Below are 22,150 nucleotides of genomic sequence, written 5' to 3'. Positions count from 1 at the left end.
ATATTAAATAGCTCACGGGAAGAATAGCTTATGATATGCAAGCTGATAGTCGCGTACATCCTGCAGCTGCTTGTGTATTGACTTAGATTACGGGTACAACAACCTTCATGAATGTTCTTAATAGTCCGAATTGTAGATGCCAAGGGGTATTAAAGTGTGAACGCTTGCACACAAACGAGCAGAGGAAAATGAAAAAGACAAAAACGGAAGCGGAAATGTTTAATGCGGGTTTGGCAGCGCTGAGAACGATGCGTTGACGCGTCCTCGCTGACCGGCTGGTTGACCAGCGCCAAGCAGAGGCCGAGACCGAGACTGAGCCGGGTCCTGTCCATGTGAGTTACACGCTAACGAAAGCCGATAAATATTTATTTGCATGTGTGTGCGTGTGTGTGTAAATGTGCGCTTGTGTGTATGTTAATTAAGAATTTGCAGCAGGCTGGCAGACGATTAAATGTGTACGAAAATGTGCCGCCCAGCCCCCTGACCCTCCCGCCACCTGGAGTCCAGTACAATCGATGTGCTGGACACGCAGAGGATGACCATTAGTTCCGCTGGCCGGGGCAAGGGTTGGTAGCGATAATCGAATGAATTAATGGAACACGCAAATGAAATAAAAATCAGCAGTGCCAGCGATTCATTTGGATAAATCTCTTTACCCGGCAGCGAATACAAATAGCAGTGCACACTGGTTTTTTCGGTGCCAAAGCTCTATATCAGATCTATAGCTTAAATCAAGATAAAGAAAATGTTATCTGAAAAATATGTATAAATAAAAATCATGGCTATCAATGTTTTTTAACTCGTAGGAAAAAAGTAAAGTTCCATAAAAAAATAACTGACCCCATATACTTTATAGGTAAAAATATAGCACTGTCTTACAAAACGTCACAATTGCTGAAAGCTGTTCGAATCAAAACCGAAAACCTTGATTAAATTAAAAATATTAAAATATTGAATACAATTAAAATATTAGGCAATATTAACAATTAACTAGAGTCATAAAATTAAAACATTTTTATTATTAAAATAGTTTTATATATTCTTTAAGATTTTCACCTTCCTAATGTGTGCATTGCTTGCAAGTTTTCTGTACACAAACTTTACGATAAATTGGCAACTGAATATGATAAAAATCAAAATACTTGTCAAAAATGCATAAACATCTAAATTATTGGCTGCTATGAAGCCCATGTGAACCAGGGGACCTTGCAAATGAGGTGCTCCATGATGTCTCAGAACATACTCGGTCCAATAGAGCACGCTCTGACTCGCAGTCAATGGGCGATCGCGGAATAGCTTCGAAAAAGCTTTTACTTTTTGCGTATATTCGGGATTCTCGAGAACTTCTATAATTTTGTCATGAAAGGGTTGCTCCTCCAGGGTTAATAAGCTCATGCTTAGCCCAAACCCATCCTTTACCATTTTATCAGCATTGGCAGGCTGATCGCCAAACACAGGAAGCGAGAGCATGGGCTTTCCATGAAACTGAGACTCGTTGATGCCGCCTCTTCCTGCATGATTTATAAAGAGCCTGATCTTGGGATGTGCTAGAATATCATCCTGTGGTACCCATTCTGAGTATAGTATATTTTCTGATTTTCCAGGAATCTTATTTAGATCTTCCCATTTCCAAATAACTTTTTGCTTTAATTTGGACAGCACATTGAACATTTTTTTGACGGTGCTGGGCTTTAGGTGAGAACCCCTTACATTGGAGCCCAGGCACAAGAGAATGGCGCCGTCTTTAGCATCACTTAGAACATTTGCAAATTTTAAGGGCAACGGATCTGGCTTATCCTTAATTTGAATGCCTCCCACCTCTATGACTGCTGGAACGCTGGATCTGATAGGACCCTCGCTAAAGGAGTGAGAATTAAAGAGTACAAGCGAAACATTCTTGTTGAGGTCTGCATACGCCGGCATGCTGGGATCGTTGCCATAGAGTTCTCTGCGAAAATGGATGCTTTTTAACATATCATATTCCGAAATTGGATGTCCCGCTTACTTGTAGGCTTTTGCGTTATCGAGCTCAATGACATACGTGAATAATCGTAGTACATAGCTTACAATGAGGTTGTCCAATCGTTCCGAAAAAGTAGACGATCCTTTGGCTTGGACACTTCCTAGCATGCTCTCAAATATCTCCCATTGATACATTGAGGTAGCTATTACAACAGGCACTTTCAGCTTCTGAGCTATGCCTATCTGGAAATCGTTCAGAAAGTAACCGATCATAACCAGATCGAACTGATTATCCGTGTTCTCGTAGAGATCGATAACACGTCGATCTTTCATTACATTTCGGTTTTTCTCAAATGCAAATGACACTTGATCCCGCAAGCGAAATAAAGCTGAAATCATTTTGGAATTGTCTCTTTCAACCATGCTGGCTATGCTGGCATCCTGTGATAGCTGCTCCTCTTTGGTGAGTGGTATGTATATCAGATTTATGTTTTTGTGAGTAACGTGGGGATTCAGAGTTGTGATCACCGTCACATTGTGTCCATTCTCGGCCAGCACCTTGGCCATTGAAATTTCCACAATTAAATGCGAGGGAAAAGCGCAGCTGAAAACTGCGAGAATATTTGCACCGCGAGCACTGCTCATAAAAAGAACTCCGAGCAACGAGAAGAATAGAATCTGAGGCGACATGTTGACGGTTTGAGTGTTAAGCTAAGACTGATCAGTGATGGCTACTGGCTACTGATAATTTTCTATCTAATTTTCCCCCACCTTCAGGCCTTTGTAAGTTTTTCTAATGTAACGAGCTGCTATTTGTCTGCAATCAGTCGCTTTCAACTGAGGCAACAGTCCAAGAGATGAGTCCACATTCAAATCTAAACACGCTTTATCAGTAGGCGGTAATCTACGAAGTCCGTAAATGGACACAGTGTAAATAAATATGTTACAGAGTGTAAACCATAAATTTTGTAAGAACTTAAACTACATTTGAAAAAAACAATGATAAGAAAACAGTTGATTTTCAATAATATAATTCCGCATGTAAAATATCAGAGAGAAACATAATTAAATAGGATAATCTCTTATTTAAGTGTATTGAATGTTTATATTTGTTATTGGGGGATATTTTAATATGTGCCACCAAAATTAGGCATTTCAAATGAAGATTTAAATTAATTGCAGTCTGTTCCATAAATTGCAAATTATCAAAATACTTAGATTAAATTATCAAAGTCAATATAAACTTGCTAGAAAACAAAGAAATATACTTTCAAATAAGCCCGTTTCTGATAACCTTGAGACATATACATATATACATAACTGATAGGCGTTCATTTACCTAGCCAATCAGCTACATTAAAGAAAGTCAAATTGTTCACTTATTAAGTATTTTTTTAAAAGAAAGAATTATATATGGCAATCTTAGTTAATTTATTTAGTCTTTAGTTTCATGGCCTTTCCAACAATTTCTTTTCTGGTGGCCAATGCGTTAAGTTTTCTGTATACACTCTTTAATACTACTTTACTAATAATAAGAAAAACAATTAATAAACTTAATAGCAATGCATAAACATCCAAGTTATTGGCTGCTATGAAGCCCATGTGAACCAGGGGACTTTGCAGATGAGGTGCTCCATGATGTCTCAGAACATACTCGGTCCAATAGAGCACGCTCTGACGCGCAGTCAATGGGCGATCGCGGAATAGCTTCGAAAAAGCTTTTACTTTTTGCGTATATTCGGGATTCTCGAGAACTTCTATAATTTTGTCATGAAAAGGTTGCTCCTCCAGGGTTAACAAGCTCATGCTTTGGCCAAACCCATCCTTCACCATTTTTTCAGCATTGGCAGGCTGATCGCCAAACACAGGAAGCGAGAGCATGGGCTTTCCATGAAACTGAGACTCGGTAATGCCGCCTCTTCCTGCGTGATTTATAAAGAGCCTGATTTTGGGGTGCGCTAGAATATCATCCTGTGGTAACCATTTTGAGTATAGTATATTATCTGATTTGCCAGGAGTCTTATCCAGATTTTCCCATTTCCAAATGACTCTCTGTTTTAGTTTGGACAGCACATTGAACATCCTGGTGACTGTATCGGTCTGCAAAAAGGTTCCCTTTACATGTGAGCCCAGGCTTAGAAGGATAACACCATGTGTAGCATTCTCTATAAAATCTCCAATTTCTCTGGGCAAAGGCTCGGGCTTTTCCTTGATTTGTATTCCCCCTACATCTATGGCTCCCGGAAAACTGGGCCTAATGGGACCCTCACTAAGGGCATGAGAATTGAAGAATATAAGCGATACATTTTTGTTCAGATCCTCATATTTTGGCATGGTCGGATCGCTACCATAGAGCTCGCTGAAAAAATTATAAGGCTGTGAGCATTTCCTTAAAAAATTTCTCGTTAAGATCGACTTACTTGTAAGCTTCTGCATTATCTTTTTCCGTAAGGTACATATTCATCTTAAAGGCACTGAGTGACAGGTAATTGATTAATCTTTGTGCAAAAGTCATTATTCGACCCTTTTCGACGGAAATAAACATTGTTGGAACATAGGCTTGTTCGCCGATATCACCTAAGAAAACATCGAATATTCTTGATTGGAATAACGAGGTCGCTATCACAACAGGCACTTTGAGTTTCTGAGCTATGCCTAACTGGAAGCTGTTAAGGTAGTAACCGAGCATAACCAGATCAAACTTGTTATCCTTGTTCTTGTAGAGATCCTGCACACGGGGATCTTTCATCACATTACGGTTTTTGTTAAATAAAAACGACGCTTCTTTTCGCATGCGAAACGCAGTTACAAGCATGTTGGAATTGTCTCTCTCAATCATGCCGGCCAGGAGAGAGTCCCGTGCTTGCTGCTCCTCCTTGCTGAGTGGTATGTATATGAGGTTTATGTTTTTGTGAGTAACATGCGGCCTTAGAGTTGTGATCACCGTGACATTGTGTCCATTCTCGGCCAGTACCTTGGCCATTGACATTTCCACAATTAAATGCGAGGGAGCTGCACAGCTGAATACTGCGAGAATGTTTGCACTCCGAGAAACATTGATAAGAAGGGCAACGAGGAACAACCAGAATAAAGTCTTAGGAGACATGTTCGCGGTTTGAATATTCGGCATAAACTAATCTCTAAGCAGAACGGGCAATGCCTTTTATAATGGAAGCAGGCAGACAATTTGACAAATATGAAACATTCTTGAGTTAAAATTGACACTAAGATAAACTAGAGAGCAGGTAAAAGGCACACCGAAGATGAAATACCCTTGAAGACATATGTTTTTTGAGCTTGCGGATATGTGAAGAGAATTGTAAATCCCATAATGCCCATAAATTTAATGACGACTGATTCATCTAAAAGGCTATTTTAATGAAGTTTACTGATATTGGTTAGGAGCATAGTGAAACTAATTAATGCCAGCACTTGGTCCAGTCATCTATAACATATGATATAAGGATGTCAGTATTTTTTCGGACATAAGCAAAGTATCATCTTGATATCTATAATACAGAGAATTGATTGCATAGAAACAGATAGACAAAGAAACAGACATTTAGAAAGACACATGCTAAACAAAATATTATAAACATTATGTTGTCGGGGATATTCCCTTCTTTGCTCACTCATATCATGAGAAAATAAGAATATACCCAACGAGTATAAATAATTATAATTTCTTACTCATGTTAATTGCTTTGTTAATGATTTATATCTCAGTTAAGTGCAAAATGTCAATTTATTTAGATAACCAAATGGCTTCAGTTGCTTGTTAGCCAATATATATACTTTCAAATCAACCCGATTATGATAACCGTAAGTGCTTTATAGCTGATATGAGTTCATTCTACCCAGCCGATAATCTCCTTAAACAATAATCAAATCACGCGATTGTTCTCTTAACTGTTAACATCAATGTCAAATGACGAATGAAAAACGAAAATATAAGATTGAAAACATAACTTATTTATTGATTTACTTAGTCTTCAACTTCTTGGCCTTCCCAACATTTTTTTCTTTTTTTGTATTTCCTGTTAGCTTTCTGTAAAGACTTTTTATAACTACTTTGCTTATTAATAAAATAATAATTAGGAAACTAAATAACAGCGCATAAACATCCAAATTATTGGCTGCTATGAAGCTCATGTGAACTAGGGGACTTTGCAAATGAGGTGCTCCATGATGTCTCAGAACATACTCGGTCCAATAGAGCACGCTCTGACGCGCAGTCATTGGGCGATCGCGGAATAGCTTCGAAAACGCTTTCACCTTTTGGGTATATTCGGGATTCTCGAGAACTTCTATAATTTTGTCATGAAAAGGTTGCTCCTCCAGGGTTAATAAGCTCATGCTTAGACCAAACCCATCCTTCACCATTTTTTCAGCATTGGCAGGCTGATCGCCGAACACAGGAAGCGAGAGCATGGGCTTTCCATGAAACTGAGACTCGGTTATGCCGCCTCTTCCTGCATGATTTATAAAGAGCCTGATCTTTGGATGTGCTAGAATATCATCCTGTGGTAACCATTTTGAGTATAGTATATTATCTGATTTGCCAGGAGTCTTTTCCAGATTTTCCCATTTCCAAATGACTCTCTGTTTTAGTTTGGATAAAACATTGAACATGTTTTGGACTATGTCGGCCTTTAAAAAGGCTCCCTTTACATTGGAGCCCAGGCTCAGAAGGATAGCACCGTCTGTAGCATTCCGTAAAAAATTGTCAATTTCTTTGGGCAAGGGATCGGGCTTTTCCTTGATTTGTATTCCTCCTACTTCTATGGCACCTGGAAAACTAGGCCTAATGGGACCTTCACTGAGGGCATGAGAATTGAAGAATATTAGCGATACATTTTTGTTCAGATCCTCATATTTTGGCATGGCCGGATCGTTTCCATAGAGCTCGCTGGAAAAAAATGATCCCTTAGACACTCCCTTTAGAAATTTTGTTGAAGTCACTTACTTGTATGCCTCTAGATTATCTTTTTCCGTAAGATACATATAAGACTTAAAGGCACCGAGTGTAATTAAATTGGACAAGCGTTGTGCAAAAGTCATTGCGCGCCCTTTTTCGACGGAAACAGATACTGTTGGAACATAGGCTTGTGCTTGGATATTGCCTAACATGACGTCGAATATTTCCGATTGGAACATCGAGGTCGCTATTACAACAGGCACCTTTAGCTTTTGAGCTATGCCTAACTGAAAGCTGTTCAAGAAGTAACCGAGCATAACCAGATCGAACTTGTTATCTTTGTTCTCGTAAAGATCCTGGATACGGGGATCTTTCATTACATCGCGATTTTTATTAAATATTAACGACAATTCCTTCCGCATGCGAAAGATAGCCGTTATCATGTTGGAATTGTCTCTTTCAACCATGTTGGCCAGGCCAGAGTTCTGTAACTGCTGCTCCTCCTTGGTGAGTGGTATGTATATCAGGTTTATGTTTTTGTGAGAAACATGCGGCTTTATAGTTGTGATCACCGTCACATTGTGTCCATTCTCGGCCAGTACCTTGGCCATTGACATTTCCACAATTAAATGCGAGGGAACGGGGCAGCTGAATACCGCGAGAATATTTGCACTCTGAGAACCATTGATAAGAAGAGCACCAAGGAATGTCAATAACAATGTCTGGGGAGACATGTTGGCGGCTTGAATATTCGGCGAATACTGATTTTTAAAAAACTAAGGGATATGCCTTATATTATCACAGCTGATATGAATTATTTTTGATGGTCACAATGAAAATTTTAATTTTGAATACTGTTGAGTTAACAATGATATTCAAAATTGAGTGCCACGCTGATAATGCCAGCTACTATTTGCCGGTAGCAACTATTTTAAAACGACAGTCTGTTCGATAACTATGCGTAACTGATTAACAGAGTCTACGTATCGCTTATTATCTGTAGTTGTACTGATATATGTTTGCAAGCATTTTCCTAAAAACACAGCGGATTGATAGGGCTGCAAATGATATATATATGTATTTATATACTTATATAATGCTTAGATTAAATTAATACGTTAAGGTTGGGCAGTACAAAGCTGATTAAATGGCCAATACGCGTCTAAACATACGCCCCCCGTACAACCCTATACAATCAACGTTGAAAGATCAAACAGGCATAGGGTATTCAATAAAAGCACTGGATCATGACCTTACTCACTGCAAAAGCTGTTGCAGCTCATAATTTCACCACAAGATAATGCTGTTACGTTTGATCGTGCTATCAGGCAGGTTCGCGATAAGTGCGCCTTATCGATGCTGATTTAAAGAGCTGCGTTGGCCACATTGCCAAACAGTGTTTGTTCAACGATCGTTCCGGCAGCATGGCTTGTGCTACTAATCGCATTCTGCTACTCGCAATAGTTGGCGCTGTTTTTATCAGCGGCAGCCAAAGCGCCAATATACTGGGCGTTTTTACGAGTCTGAGTCCATCGCATTTGATTGTGCAAATGTCCATGGTCAAGGTGCTGGCGGAGAACGGGCACAATGTGACGGTGGTAACAATTCTGAAGCCGCCCGTTACCCACAAAGATATCAACGTGGTGCAGGTGCCGCTCTCCGACGAGGATCAACGTATGATGAGCGCAACTATCGGCAAAATGGTAGCCAGCGATAACAGCAACATGATCGTTTCTATGTTCCGGATTATGGGCCAAATGAAGTTAATGTTTGAAAAGATGAGAGATGCCATGTTGGACCAGCGAGTGAAGAACTTATACGAGAACAAAGACAACAAGTTCGATTTGGCTGTGATTGGCTACTTCATGAACAACTATCAGCTTGGCATTGCACATAAGCTGAAGGTGCCAGTGATATTAGCGGCCACTATGCCACCAAATCAATTGTTTAATAATATGCTGGGGAATCCTCAGTTGATCTCACATGTGCCGGCAATGCCTGGGGTTAATGTAAAAGGTCAGCCAATGACCTTTTTACAGCGATTAAAAAACTATATAACCACCTGCGCTATGGGAATTTTTATGTGGATTTTGGAAGACCATGATGCCAAAGATTACAAGTAAACAAGATTCCCAACCACACGAGCGACAAATATTTAAAATAATCATATATTTCCAGAAAGGTCTATGGCGATGATCCAAACATGCCCCCCTATGAAGATCTGACTAAGAACGTTTCGCTCGCATTCTTTAGTTCGCATGCCCCCAGCGAGGGTCCCATCAGACCCAATGTGCCGGCAATAGTAGAGGTTGGCGGCATTCAAATTAAAGATACACCAGACGAATTGCCAAAAAAAATTGCCGATTTCCTGAGCGATGCTAAAGATGGCGCCATTCTCCTCTGTCTTGGCTCCAATGTAAAGGGCGCTCACTTGAAACCCGACACAGTCCAGAACATGTTCAATGTTCTGTCCAAACTCAAGCTGAAGGTCATTTGGAAATGGGAAGATCTGGATAAGACACCTGGCAAATCAGATAATATACTCTATTCCAAGTGGCTGCCACAAGATGATATCCTAGCTCATCCCAAGATTAAGCTCTTTATAACTCACGCAGGTAAAGGCGGCATCACAGAGGCCCAGTATCATGGAAAGCCCATGCTGGCCCTGCCTGTGTTCGGCGATCAGCCTAACAATGCTGAAAAGATGGTCAAAGATGGGTTTGGACTCAGTTTGAGTCTAGCAACACTGGAGGAGCAGCCTTTCCATGAGAGTATTATGGAGGTCTTGAATAACCCTCAGTACTCACAGAAAGTACAGACCTTCTCTTCCCTTTATCGCGATCGACCAATCTCAGCCCATAAGAGTGTGCTCTATTGGACTGAGTATGTTCTGCGCTATAATGGTGCACCCCATTTGCAGAGTCCTCTGGTACACATGAATTACATATCAGCCAATAATTTGGATGTTTATGCGCTGTTAATAACTATCTTATTGGTATTTCTTTTCATAAGTAAAGTCATTTTTACTAAGTTATATAGAAAACTGTTCGGTAAGGCGCAGAAAACTAAAAAAATAAAAAAATCTTAAGCTTAAGACACCAAAAAATATATTTCTTATTTTATTTTAATTGCATCATGTATTTGGGCATTCAAATTTAAATATTTCAGCCTGTCTACACAAATGAAACACTGATAAAGCTGATAAATCGTTTTAAATACTCTAGATAATGTGTTATAGATAACACTAGTAGTTATCTGACCGAATAAAGCACTTGACTGATTGAGAACGTATATTTGAACATACCATGCTATAATTTTATAATGTTCAATTCTGAAATGAGTAGCAGCTTTTACGCTTGGGGGGAATATCATATTTAGAATATAAGCCCGTTCATAATCATATTCATAGCAAACTTTCGCTGTACTAGTCATATGATATATAGTATAAAGGTAATGGACCTTAAATACTTTCATATTTTCTGGCCAACTAGTGGAAACCAAAAGTCATTTTTCACTGCATCCTTTACTACCGAAGGGAAGGGGCTTACTGCTAAAATACTTGGCAACTTTATTACACAAATTCACAAAATACTTTTGCACGTCGCAATGTTGTTGTCTGGGCTTATATTTCCCATACACTTGAACAGTATAATTTGCAAAAAACTAGAAATTCTTCAAACTATCCAACGTGCGCACTGAAAACAAAATAACATTTTGCAATAAGCAAATTTCAATTGAAATAGCAAACGGAAAAGGCATGCTGAAAACCCTCAATTCCAAACGCCCCTCCTAACCGTGCGCCCAGCCCAACGTGGTCGATGGAACGTAGACGGTTTCGGTTTCTTTTTGTACAGAAATAAAAAAAAAAGAACAAACAGCAACGAACAAGTAAATTGAAAAGCATCCCAGAAATCTGTGCAATTGTTGCGTGTAGATGTGTTTGCACTTTTCTGCATGAAAATGCCAATTGTGGAGCAGAGCGCCGCCAATGAGGCGAGATACGAGAGCAAAGACTTTGGGTAAGCAGGGTGAGGATCCTCCAATAACATTTGCAGACAATACTATTGTGAAACGCGTGAATTATTTTGTAATTAATGCTGAAATTGTTTATTGGACTCCTCTTCGTTTAGCCACTCGTCCAATCACTTTTTTATTAACTGCCAGGTGAGAAGGCAAAAATTTCATTAGGTTCTTATCAAATATTTCGAGTGCACACATGCAAAAATATGTTTTAAAATATGAAAATACCATGTGCACTGGTTTTTCCATTTACCAACGAAATACTTTTAAAATGTTTATAAATGAAAATACGATTTACAGTTAGTTGGGCATTTTCATAGCTAGCAGCAAGTGGCTAACAAAAGTGGAAAAAGTATAGAAAAAGAACATTTTCAGCTTTGTTGGATGAAACCCCGCAAACAATTTCATATGATGGAATGTTATTTCCCTGAGAAAAATGAACGAAAACAATTAATTGAAAGAAGAGCTTATAGAAAGAAATAGTCGAATATTATTAATACCCTAACTGGGTATAATAAATGTTATAGTAAAACAATCTATTTAAACATTGGTCCTTTCCATATGGATAAAGAAAATGTTGGCTTAAAGAAAAAAAAAGATTAAAATGAATTTTATGATATATAAAGAATAATTTAAGTTTTTATCTTTGAATTGTATATCTTTTCACAAAATTATAAAACTCTATTAAAACCGTTTACAAACTTGATCAAGTTTATCAATATTTATTAATTATGCTAGATTTTTTAGAAAAACAGCAACTTCCCCCTTCACTCGAGTGTTTGCCTTCTGATATACTCTCTGATATTGATCAACCCTGCATTTATCCATTCGGAAATTCGTTTCTCATGCATATGTTTTCTAAATATTTATCTATCTTTAATTTACTTAATTGCATAATGCGCCGCTTCAGGATCACCTCATGCATATGAATTTCATTCAACTAATTTGTTTTGCAATCCTGTTTCTAACCCCCGAAAAAAACTAGTTTTTACCATTCCTGGCTGTTTACCCAAAAACTGTTCCCATTAATGTGTCGCTGTTGGCAGTTTGTTTAATTAAATGTGGAACAACACAATGCTGAGCAATGCTCACGATCCCGAGTTCCTTTGACAAACATTAAAAAGAAGAACGCATTTCCATTGAAAACCTTTTCAAGTGCTTAACATATCCAACAATACTAAAAAAACAAGAATCTCTGTCGAGTGGAATAGCAAAAACAAAAATGTATATAATACAAAAACTTGCCGCGTCATGGGCATTGTCAAATGAAAACATTTTACGCAGTAGTCGGCGCATAATTCATAAAGCCGCAGGGGATACGACGATCCCCGTACCACATACCACATACCACGCACCGTTCCCATTCTCTGCCCCTGCCCCAGGCAGTAGTTGTTCATGATGCGTGTGATATGCGTAACCTACCCTACAGCCCTAACCTCAAGTGGCAGTGGCAACTGATATGTCTCAATCAGGACACACAGGACAGGAGTACTCTCAACCCCGACCCCAGCCTGCCCGACAGCCTACTCTTGCTTCTTTCTCTGGCAATTTGCACTCCGCACGTGTCCCATGCAATTGCAATTACTTTCGGTTCAGCATTTTAACGATGGGAAAGTGCATTTTCGGTTTCCCGGCTTGAAACTTTTTCGCGCACTTTGCCCAAATTCAATTTCGATTATATATATTGCCCAGGAAGGTTGCGTGGGAAAATCGTTTGCTGCGGTTTGTCTGTCAAAAATTTATTTTCGATATTTTTTTTTTTTTCGTTAAAGATCATTTGGGCTTTTGTTATTGTGGGCGTGGCCGTGGCTCTGAATTTCACAATTTTAAATTACTTTCATGTGTTCTGTGGTGAATTATGGCAAAGAGACATGGGCGACGCGTGCTGCAGCTGCAGCGGCCAGCACTGGATTTCCCAATTTTTGCATTGTTTGGCAACGCTCTCCCGTTCTCCTACCCGCCAGCCCGCTAGTATTGCATTTCATTTGTTTTGCTTTTTGGGTTCCGTGTGCGGGGGCAAGGCGGGGGCAGAGCGATTGTAGGTAATTCAAATTTGTTGCTGCGTAAATTGAATTGCTGCGAAAGCGCATAAACATTCCAATCAATTTGTTGGCCAAATGAATTATGCAATGGAAATTTCATGAATTCCAGGTTTGGGCATGGGCCAAATTCATTTTATTGGTTGTGGTCATTGCCAGATCGCAACCAGTAACTATTTATTAGCAGAATAAATTTTTACCAGCATGCGCCTATTGCTGAGAATGTCAATTCTAGATGAACACACACAAAATGTTGAAGACATCAAATTATATTTATTAGGGGTCAGAAATCAAACTTATTTTTAAAGTAGATGAGGAGGCAAACAGGATGTTAAAACTATGTGTTATTATAATAATATCCAAACATTTGCAAAACCAAGGCTCGAGGCTTTCAATTGAAAAATATTTATTTAAATATTCGCATGCTAAAAATATTAAATAAATTTCGAGCACGTCGACAAGTTTGTAACCTGATTTGGTTAAACATTCGGGCGAGTGGACATTTAACACATATTAAAAAAAAAAGAATTTATTTGATTTAAGTGATTTCTGTGTAAGCTCACTTCGCTAAGCTTTGTTTGGACAAGAGTCGTATAATTAAACATTACTGCAATATTTGTTTATGCTATTTTGCCAACACTTTGCTGAATGGTTGTTTAAAATGCCTTTCCTCTTAGAGCGATTTAAAAACGCCTCTTTACAATAGTTGGCCGCAGAGAGGCCGAAAGCATAATAAAAACTGCACAAATCGGCGGGGCAAAAAGTGTTGGCCAAATAAAATCAATAATCCTTAAAAATACAATACTTTACGCATAAATAGCTTCCGTTTTTTAATATGCTGCCCGTCGAAACTCAGCAACAGCTACAATAAAACGTTTCGCTAGTGAAAATAAAAATAAAACAAAAAAAATAGATGTGACTGAAAAACGCGGGATTTACGAAAGGCGTTTTTTGTCGCGCGCATTGTCGGTTGAATGCGACAACCAATTTGTAATCAAAGTAATTTTAATGCAAATTTTATATGTTGCTGCACGTAGTTGCAGCTGGAGCCAATGTGGGCGTAGACATGCCCGGCCGGGCGCTGTCTGTAATACAAAAGCCGTAAACAAATACAAAAGTGACCCAACAACGTGAAAGGGTCGCGAAAAACCCGGTGCTTAAACCCGGCAACAGCCCCGACTCTGCGATACGCCACGGTTTGTTTATTTAAATGATTTTATGACTTTTCCAAAAACCAAATGGTGACAACTTGTGGCGCTAAAAGTTGAAAGTTTTGTGGCCAAACAAAATGAACATAAAAACCGGACCGTAAAAATGTATCCAACGAGAAGAAAAAAAACGGACACCAAATGGACTTAAAGCCGAAGTAGAAATTCACTAACTGCAAATGGAAATAGAACTATGTAACTATAGCGAAGCTCGAAATATTCCAGCCCAACTTATCCTATCGAAAGAAACCGATCATAGAGCAATATATATATAGTTTATACTATCAAAGGTGACTTCTGCTGCCGAAGCCAATCCAATTTATGGCCACTTTTTTCTCACGCGACAAGCTTAATGGCAATATGCATGTACCCGCTGTAGATTTTATAATAAACCAAAAAAAAAAAATTGGATACAAACGGCACCTGTGTTCAGGTGGTCTTGTGCAATGTTAGAAGCAGCTACAAAGGCGCCGTGGAAACTATAAAATGGACATTGGGAACAGAAAAAAAACCCAACCTGGTCCATAATTTGAGCCGACAAATTTTCAATGCTTTGGGTCGCATAAATTTTCCCATTGAGAGAACCCATCTTCGAAAAGGTCGCATTAGGCATCATTAGCCGGGAAAGAATTGCGGTTGCGGTAAGGTGCGGCCACTGACTCGGTAGTCGGTTGCCTCCGATAGGGGCCCACACACATGACACGGTCGGGCCGCAAGAGGATTTGGGTAGGGGAAACCGGCCAAAAGTCACTAAGAGAAACGAAAAGGAAAAAGTAAAAAGGACAAGCAGCGGTCTCAGGTAGCCTAGCGCTGTTTTTCTTGAGAAATTGCTTTGAAGTAATTATGTAATTGACTTTCGGTTAAGGACGAGCTGCTGCCGCGGGGCGCCATCATCAGCAGCAGGCCGAGGTAGGCCAATGGCAACAGGCAGCCGTGCATCCCGACGCCTGTCATTTTTCAAGCCATTGTCCTTTCTTATTCCTTGCGGCCGAACCTATTTACTACGCTGTGCTGCCCGTCAATTGTCAGCTTCCGTTTTCATTTGTTATTTGTGGCCTAGGCATTTTCGCTGGCTTTTCTTTTTATATGTGTGTTGCTCTGTTTTTTGTTTCTTATTTTCCATTTCGAGTACGTGGCATATGTCGCAGATTATGTCATTTTGGCGGCATTTTGATGGACAGCCGCCAAGGAGCCTAGCAAAGATCCTGGCTTCTCTCTTGCCAAGTGTCGGTTATCATCAATTTTGATGTGGGCCCCATTAGTAATTATTTAATGGTCCATTGCCTTGTCTTGCTAATAATGCTGCTAAGGCAGATGCTTTCAATGTGACTCCAAAGGCAAGGCACATAGAGAATTTCATGTCATTTGTCGCTAGCAAGGTGTCAAGACCGCAGTCACACAAATGGTTTCAGAAGTAATTATTGATAAAGGTTAGATACTGGAGTGTACATGAATTTTTGAAATGTAAAGGATTAAGTTCTTTGCAATAACAGATCACGTTCAGTTCTACAGATATCTTGGACTGCTGAGGACTCAAACGAAAGTACGACAACTCTTTTGTAATATTACTAAGATATTTGGACATATTAAGTATTTTGCGGATTTTTCAATCTATTGAAATTATCACTGAGTAAAAAACAGAATAAATACAATTGTCATACAAAAACAAGCTTATAGAATGGCATTCAAGAATTTACTGAGATTTTCAATTAAAAAAGTAAGTTTACGTAATACATATGTATGCCATTTATTTTTTTAGCAATGCTCTACTAAGTATATACCATATCGATTGAAAATATATTTTGTTAATAAATATACACGAAATTTTCATGTGGGTCAATTGCTTGTTCAATTTTTTTAGGTAGAAAATATTGCATTTAAAATTCATTGATTAAATGAATTTTATATTTTCAACTTAAAAACTCAACATTGTAAAATATTAAAAAATAAATAAAATGGCCCGCACCAAAAATGGACAAAAAATTCGTATTTTTTAAACAATTATTCGTATAATAGTTCAACATTTAATTTCAATAGGAAGTGACTTTGAAAAGTCGCCTACTTCGAACCTGCCTCGTCTCTGCTTTCCGTCCGGCAATCTAATCTCACGCCCTTGTCCCATTCAGAGAGACAAGTCCACAGCTTTAACATTTGAAAACTGTGCCCTCAGCTCGTTTGTAAGTCGATACTTTTTGCCTGACAGCAGCAACTGAATGAAATCGATTTAAAACTCATTTCGGTTGCATTTGCCAGTTGCCTCGATGTGGCATTTAAATTTAAATCAAAAGCGACAAATGTCAAAATGACAACAACAACAACAACGAAAAGGTGTGTATGTGTGTGTGTTGTTGTTGCTGTTCTTGTTGCTGCTTGAACTGTTATTTAATTATGCGCTAAGCTGTCAAGTGACATGGGTGCACTGCAGCTCCCCTGCCCCACTGCCAGCGCGACCCATGTAACTACAACTCTTGTTACATTCAAATGAGCTGGGCCAAGCAACTCTTCCAGCCCCGCCGAACTGTCGATTTACCCGAAAATCCGCTTGACATTGATGGCAGCCAAATTGACATAGAAATTTGTATGTTGCATTCCTGGGGTTAAGTACTTTGCTAGTTTTTTTTTTTTTTTTGTTTTCTATCGATTATTTTTGACAGTTTCTAATTGCTTGCCAAGCGATTTCCGCCGGCTGTCAAAATATTCCATGCAAAGTTGATGACCTGCAGTCCAACAGGAAAGTGGGGTGTGTGTGTTGTAGGCGAAAGTGGGATGGCCAAGACTGCACTTTTCCAGTGAGCTGATTTGCAATTAGGCCAGCCGAAATGAAATCAATGAAATCATTGCCTGGCCTCAGGCACTGTAGCTTAATTGAAAACGGCACAGGAGCAACTTTAAATGAACCAAGCATCCAAAAAACAAGAGTGAAATAAATAGGAGAAACATTTTTAGGCAGGGCATAACAAACTATGGATACTCTTTAAATATCAGCAAGATCGCAATTGCAACAAAAATGTGGAATAACTAATTCTCTCTTAATATGAATATACAATGGAAAGAAGTTTTCAATTGCATAACGATTTTCCTTAGCTCAGGAAATATTTAAATACTGTTATTTGTTTTAAAAATAAGTTAATAATCTTAACATGTATAATTTAATAATAGTATAATTTTTATATAAATAGCTATACTGAACTTAAATAAAAATTTTATTTTAATATGTGAATAACTTTTAATTTTATCTGCAAGCGTCAAGAGAAACTTGAATTACCCTCGAGAGTGCGACTAGTCGAAGAAGGAGTTTTCGGCAGACGCGAAAATGCAAAATTTTGCTTCATTTGTTTGGCAAGTTGAAGAAGTCGAAAGTTTCTAGTTTTGTATTTAAATTTTTTGTGCATTGTTTAAGAGCTCGAAGCTCTTGCCAAATTTGGGTTAAGTGAAAGTGCAATTTCAGCAAACAGAGCACCGAGTTTTTGGGGGTTGGCGGGTTTGGTTGCAGAGTGGTATAGAGTCTGGTGAATTGGCTTCAACGCCATTAAAATGCCAAGTTAACATGCCCACAACTAAAATGCCTAATGAGCCAATAAATTTGGTTAAAAACCCCAAAGAGCTCGGACATACACATGCAGCATGCACTGGGCCATAAAACAGTTCCAAGTAGCTACAACTCTTTGGCTGCTCTTTCAAGAGATTCTCATTTTTATGGCATGGCCCTAACAAATTCTGTTTTGGTTTTTAATTAAGGCGCAGCAGCAGCAAAACTTTTGGTATCGGTCCACACAGCAACGGCATTCACAGTCAGTTCCATTGATCTTTTGTTTGTGCTACGAGTTTTTTACGATGGCATCTGCCTAGATTTGTGCCTGCTGTTGATATATGATGATATAGGGCTTGGTCGCTAACATTTTAAGCATATCGCTGCCCCTCCGGCATCGGATGTTGATGCTACGGGGCGCTCAAAATCGTGTTTGTACATACTCAAGTTGTAAAAGTTAGTGGGGCGCTTAAATAATTCGATTTTTTATGAAGGTTCGAAAGTTTTAAAATGTGCCCATAATATTTATAAAGTTGAATTGTTATTGTACTTGAACATTCATCAATTTATAACTTTATACAGCACATAAATATTTCAAATTAATGACAGTATTGATTGCATAACTTGTTTTAATTTAATTTTAATTTTAATTGATTTCCTTAACATTTCCTATAAAAATTTTTATTTGTATAGCTATTGATGTTAGGAATAACATCTTATTTATTGGGCTTCCGTAAAAATCGGAATCTAAATAAAGTTTTCTTGAAAGTGTCAAGTCACCAAATTAAAATATTCTCGATAATTGTTAATTTTATAAACATTTCAAATTTTTGTGCGATATTTAACACAGTTGTATAGAGCTGATTTTCACACAATTCCTTCGAAAATATCCCAGCTATTTTGTAGGGATGGATAATAAAATCTGTAGCAAGCTTTTAGCCAACTGGCACATAAATAACTAATGGCTGACGAAAAACTTTTGCATGTTGGCCCCGGCTTGCCACAAAGCGAGCAGCAAAAGCCGCAAAAACAGTGCCCAGGTATCGAAAAGTAACAAGAAAACAGCTTTGTTTTTCACCCACGCCCAAGCTCAATTACACAACAGCGGGCAAGAGCAGAGCCCCAGCTGAAAGAGCTCCACGTAGCTTCAAGCACCCCAAAAGCCAATGCCATTGCCAGCAGTTGGACAAGTTGCTGTTTCTTTGATACTCAATAGCTAGGCAGCAGTTGTTGCTTTGTTGCAAATCATGCACAACAACAACAACTGGCAATCCGTGCAGGAGCCATGTGGACATTTTGGACACGCTCGTTTGGGTGATTTGCAGCTTAAGTCATGCACCGCCCGCCATGCAGAGGTGCCTCCTGTTCCCGCTTTTCCAGTTCAGTTATTTCCATTGCTGCACCAACTCCAACTCCAACTCCATCTTGGGGGCGCCACATGCAAAAATCAAATGTCAGGCATAACAAGTCACGTGATGGATGCGTTTCTCGTGTAGCTGGCGCCGCCGGGCGGCAATGCCAAATGAATGCATGCAACAACCAGAACAACAACAACAACGGCAACAACAATGTGAAGCCCTGGGGAATGTACACCTGCCCCCCAAAGAGTGTGCAATGAAATTGGCAGAAAGACTCGAAGAAAAGCTGTCAAAAAACCATTCTGGCACACTCTCTCTCTCTCTCTCTCTCGCTGTCTTTTTCTCCGTCCCTCTCGGTCTCTGTCATTGGCGTAATTGATTTTGGCGATAATTGATTTGATTTGGCAACGAGAGAAAACGCTGATTTTTCAGTGTGCGCTCATAAACGTGCCACATCAGCATCCAAGTGGGGACAATGCCATGCACCCATACTTGCAGCCAGCAACTTGCAGCATGCAACCAGAGCCCTCAATGGCATCGTTGTCGCTTTATGGTCGCCGGAGTTAACGGACTCAACCCCCCTATAGCTGAGGAGTTATGGCAGCGAGTGAAAATGAAAAGTCAGCCAGCAAATTGGGTCAGCGTCATGAAACTTGACACACAAAAGGGAAAAGGATGCATGCATAGCTCTGAATCTCAGAAATGCCAGCAATGGGGTGCTACAACGGGTGGCAGGAGGCAGGCAACTTTTACAGCTTGCCAATTTTTGCCATGTTGCCAAGTTGCAAGTTGCATCAATGACAGCAAATGCAGAATCTACCAGTTCTCTCTCACTCTCACTATCCCGAGCACACACTCGCTCTCTATCACTCTGTCTCTCTCTATCCCTTCATCTCCTTTTGTGCTCTGCTCTGTAATTGTTTTAAATTAATTTCTCAAATGCGAAACTTTTAATTGTTATCGAAACGAGAATTCAATGCGCATTGCTGCAGATAGAGCAAAGGCAAGGGTAAGAGACAGCTGGGGCGGGGCGGCAATAGGAGAAAATGGCCCGTCAGCTAATTGAAAACTTGAACTTTCCAAATGAATGGAACGATTGTAGTAAAAAGTCATAATTAGAAATCATTGCATAAGCTTGCAACCAAATTGTAATTGAAAAGAATTAAATACTATATTTTTGACGAAGGGATTAATATTTTGAAAAAGGATAATTTAAATAAAAGTATATTTTATCTAAGCATGTATTCTCATATAATGAATATTATATTCATTCTTTTATATTATCCAGAAAACTTGCGATTATTTTGTACACGAACTAAGCTAGCAATTGCCTTTTTCATTATCTTGTGCCCGGCTTTCATTTCCACTCGACTTGCCGAGGGCCCCGGCAATTCCGCACTTAAATCTTTCAACACTGTTGCATCTCTCTGTCAACTCCAGTTCCTCATTGCTAAGGCGATTCTCTGCTATGCAAACTTCAAAACTTCTGTCATGACCATAAGATTCGTTTCGATTACAAATCGCTAGACGTGACTGGCATTTCGACTTGGACTAGGAGCTCTGTACCAGCTGCCAGGGGACGGACGCGCTTCATTCGCTGCCACGGGCAGAAGAGCACAAAAACAAAAAAAAAAAACTGTGCTCGCATTTGAGATTTGCATTTCAATTTCAATTTCGCCGCGGCGACATTTTTAAATCGCGTGACCCGAGGTGCTTTAAGAGATTTCCAGGCTACTTTCACGTTCTGCAAATGATTTTCAATTATGTGCGAGGCAGTTTTCTCTGCTACCTCTCAATATTTGTCTAAATTTTGTAAATTCAATTAATTTGAGTAATATTTTCAAAAGTTAAATTTAAGTCGTAGTATAGAAGGTTGCACAAAAGTAAGGGAAATATTTGATTGATGCTACTTAGTTTAGATATTCATATAACAATTATGCCCGTTTAGCTAAGGCGAAAAACTCAGAAAATTGCATTTGATCTTACTCGCTTTGCTGTTTTTCGTTACCGACGCTTACAATTCCCAACAAGTTAAAGCTTCGGATAAGCTGAAGTAAGCAGCAATGTCTGCTGTGAATAGAATCGGAGGTACTTGAAATAGCTATAGCTGCTCAATTTAAGATTTGCTTGTCAACATTTTATCTTGTAGTTGTTTTTTTTATCCCCCAGTTGGACACCTTTTAATTGCCAACAATTGTTCTAAGCTGTCCACTTTTCGACAGTTCGTTAAGTGTTCCCCACTCTTGTGTTTCTTCGTTAAGTCCACCTTTCAGCTTATTAACTTCCACTGCGCTTCCCGTTTGCACTCAATTAAAATTGGCATAGAATTGTGAGCTTTACATTTCACGTGCTTCTTCTTGAAAACTTGACAGCCTTTGCAGCTATTGCTTTTTGCTTCTTATTCTCTAGTTTATTCTTCTTCTTCGTTTGCTTCTTGTGCTTTTATTCCGACTCCCTTCGCCTCTTCAGCCCACATTTGTTATACAATTTGTGCTTTATTCATCGCTCGCGGCTTGAGCCTAAAAATGGCTTCCTCTTTTAGAGGCCCAACAGAAGAACTTTTAGCTAATTTCATGGAATTGTTTGGGCCGCATGGCGTGAGGGGGTGTTCACGGTGTGGCGGGAGATTTGAATTGGGACTCGGGGACTAGGCACAAAACAGGACAGGCAGCAGCTGCAACTGCAACTTTTACACATTCTATGCAATTTTGCGTGGCTCACATTTCAACCTCCAGCTACAGCTTCAGCTACAGCTACAGCACCACAATCCACAAAAACCCACCCATCCACCCTCTACTCCTTCCCCTCCAGGGGACACCACTATCCGCTTTGCATTCATATTTAAAGCGCAGAGTGAGGACCGTTGCCCATTCAGCGCCGCTTTTGAAAACGTAAAATTTCTAATTTTATTTGCCCAGGCACTGTACAAAAGCATCCTGGCGTGCGCTTATTATCCTGTGCGTGCGCCGCGCTGCGCCCCCTGTGCCTACCCCATCTCCACCAGATCTGCCCAGCTGGGCATTGTTCGGCCCTGGACATGGGCCCGCTGCTGGGCATTGCTTTTAATGCCTATTAAGCCTAGCAATTAGTGAAGTATTGGTTTTTGAATGGGTGTG

General features: G+C 39.4%; 4 protein-coding genes across 4 annotated transcripts; 1 reads left to right on the top strand and 3 right to left on the bottom strand.

Moving 5' to 3' along the window:
- Positions 1-1,032: 1,032 nt before the first annotated feature.
- LOC135438947 (UDP-glycosyltransferase UGT5-like) lies at positions 1,033-2,650 on the bottom strand. Its single transcript, XM_064697507.1, has 2 exons — positions 2,006-2,650; positions 1,033-1,948 (listed from the first exon to the last, which is right to left on the bottom strand). The coding sequence occupies exons 1-2, from the start codon at positions 2,605-2,607 to the stop codon at positions 1,033-1,035; spliced, it is 1,518 nt and encodes a 505-aa protein (XP_064553577.1). The 5' UTR covers positions 2,608-2,650.
- A 743-nt stretch (positions 2,651-3,393) lies between these two features.
- Positions 3,394-5,068, bottom strand: LOC135438944 (UDP-glycosyltransferase UGT5-like). Its single transcript, XM_064697505.1, has 2 exons — positions 4,383-5,068; positions 3,394-4,321 (listed from the first exon to the last, which is right to left on the bottom strand). The coding sequence occupies exons 1-2, from the start codon at positions 5,066-5,068 to the stop codon at positions 3,394-3,396; spliced, it is 1,614 nt and encodes a 537-aa protein (XP_064553575.1).
- Positions 5,069-5,943: 875 nt separating this feature from the next.
- LOC135438943 (UDP-glucosyltransferase 2-like) lies at positions 5,944-7,615 on the bottom strand. Its single transcript, XM_064697504.1, has 2 exons — positions 6,929-7,615; positions 5,944-6,871 (listed from the first exon to the last, which is right to left on the bottom strand). The coding sequence occupies exons 1-2, from the start codon at positions 7,612-7,614 to the stop codon at positions 5,944-5,946; spliced, it is 1,614 nt and encodes a 537-aa protein (XP_064553574.1). The 5' UTR covers position 7,615.
- Positions 7,616-8,290: 675 nt separating this feature from the next.
- Positions 8,291-9,974, top strand: LOC135439329 (UDP-glycosyltransferase UGT5-like). The gene is made up of 2 exons (XM_064698046.1): positions 8,291-8,999; positions 9,059-9,974. The coding sequence occupies exons 1-2, from the start codon at positions 8,305-8,307 to the stop codon at positions 9,966-9,968; spliced, it is 1,605 nt and encodes a 534-aa protein (XP_064554116.1). The 5' UTR covers positions 8,291-8,304; the 3' UTR covers positions 9,969-9,974.
- The last annotated feature ends 12,176 nt before the right edge of the window (positions 9,975-22,150 follow it).

Source organism: Drosophila montana, unplaced genomic scaffold (assembly GCF_035044405.1).
Source record: "Drosophila montana isolate Dmon_TW-CO22-7 unplaced genomic scaffold, ASM3504440v1 contig_402_1, whole genome shotgun sequence".
Lineage (NCBI taxonomy): Eukaryota > Metazoa > Arthropoda > Insecta > Diptera > Drosophilidae > Drosophila > Drosophila montana.
Note: the sequence above shows the minus strand (reverse complement) of the source record. Positions and strands in the feature narration are given on the sequence as shown.

What these genes read in the sequence shown, in the direction of transcription:
- LOC135438947 (XM_064697507.1), bottom strand. Translation starts at nt 2,607, where the DNA reads ATGAGCAGTGCTCGCGGTGCAAATATTCTCGCAGTTTTCAGCTGCGCT. An exon ending in GATAACGCAAAAGCCTACAA is followed by an intron (nt 1,949 to 2,005) that starts GTAAGCGGGACA and finishes CCATTTTCGCAG; the next exon opens with AGAACTCTATGGCAACGATC.
- LOC135438943 (XM_064697504.1), bottom strand. Translation starts at nt 7,614, where the DNA reads ATGTCTCCCCAGACATTGTTATTGACATTCCTTGGTGCTCTTCTTATC. An exon ending in GATAATCTAGAGGCATACAA is followed by an intron (nt 6,872 to 6,928) that starts GTAAGTGACTTC and finishes ATTTTTTTCCAG; the next exon opens with CGAGCTCTATGGAAACGATC.
- LOC135438944 (XM_064697505.1), bottom strand. Translation starts at nt 5,068, where the DNA reads ATGTCTCCTAAGACTTTATTCTGGTTGTTCCTCGTTGCCCTTCTTATC. An exon ending in GATAATGCAGAAGCTTACAA is followed by an intron (nt 4,322 to 4,382) that starts GTAAGTCGATCT and finishes TAATTTTTTCAG; the next exon opens with CGAGCTCTATGGTAGCGATC.
- LOC135439329 (XM_064698046.1), top strand. Translation starts at nt 8,305, where the DNA reads ATGGCTTGTGCTACTAATCGCATTCTGCTACTCGCAATAGTTGGCGCT. An exon ending in CATGATGCCAAAGATTACAA is followed by an intron (nt 9,000 to 9,058) that starts GTAAACAAGATT and finishes ATATATTTCCAG; the next exon opens with AAAGGTCTATGGCGATGATC.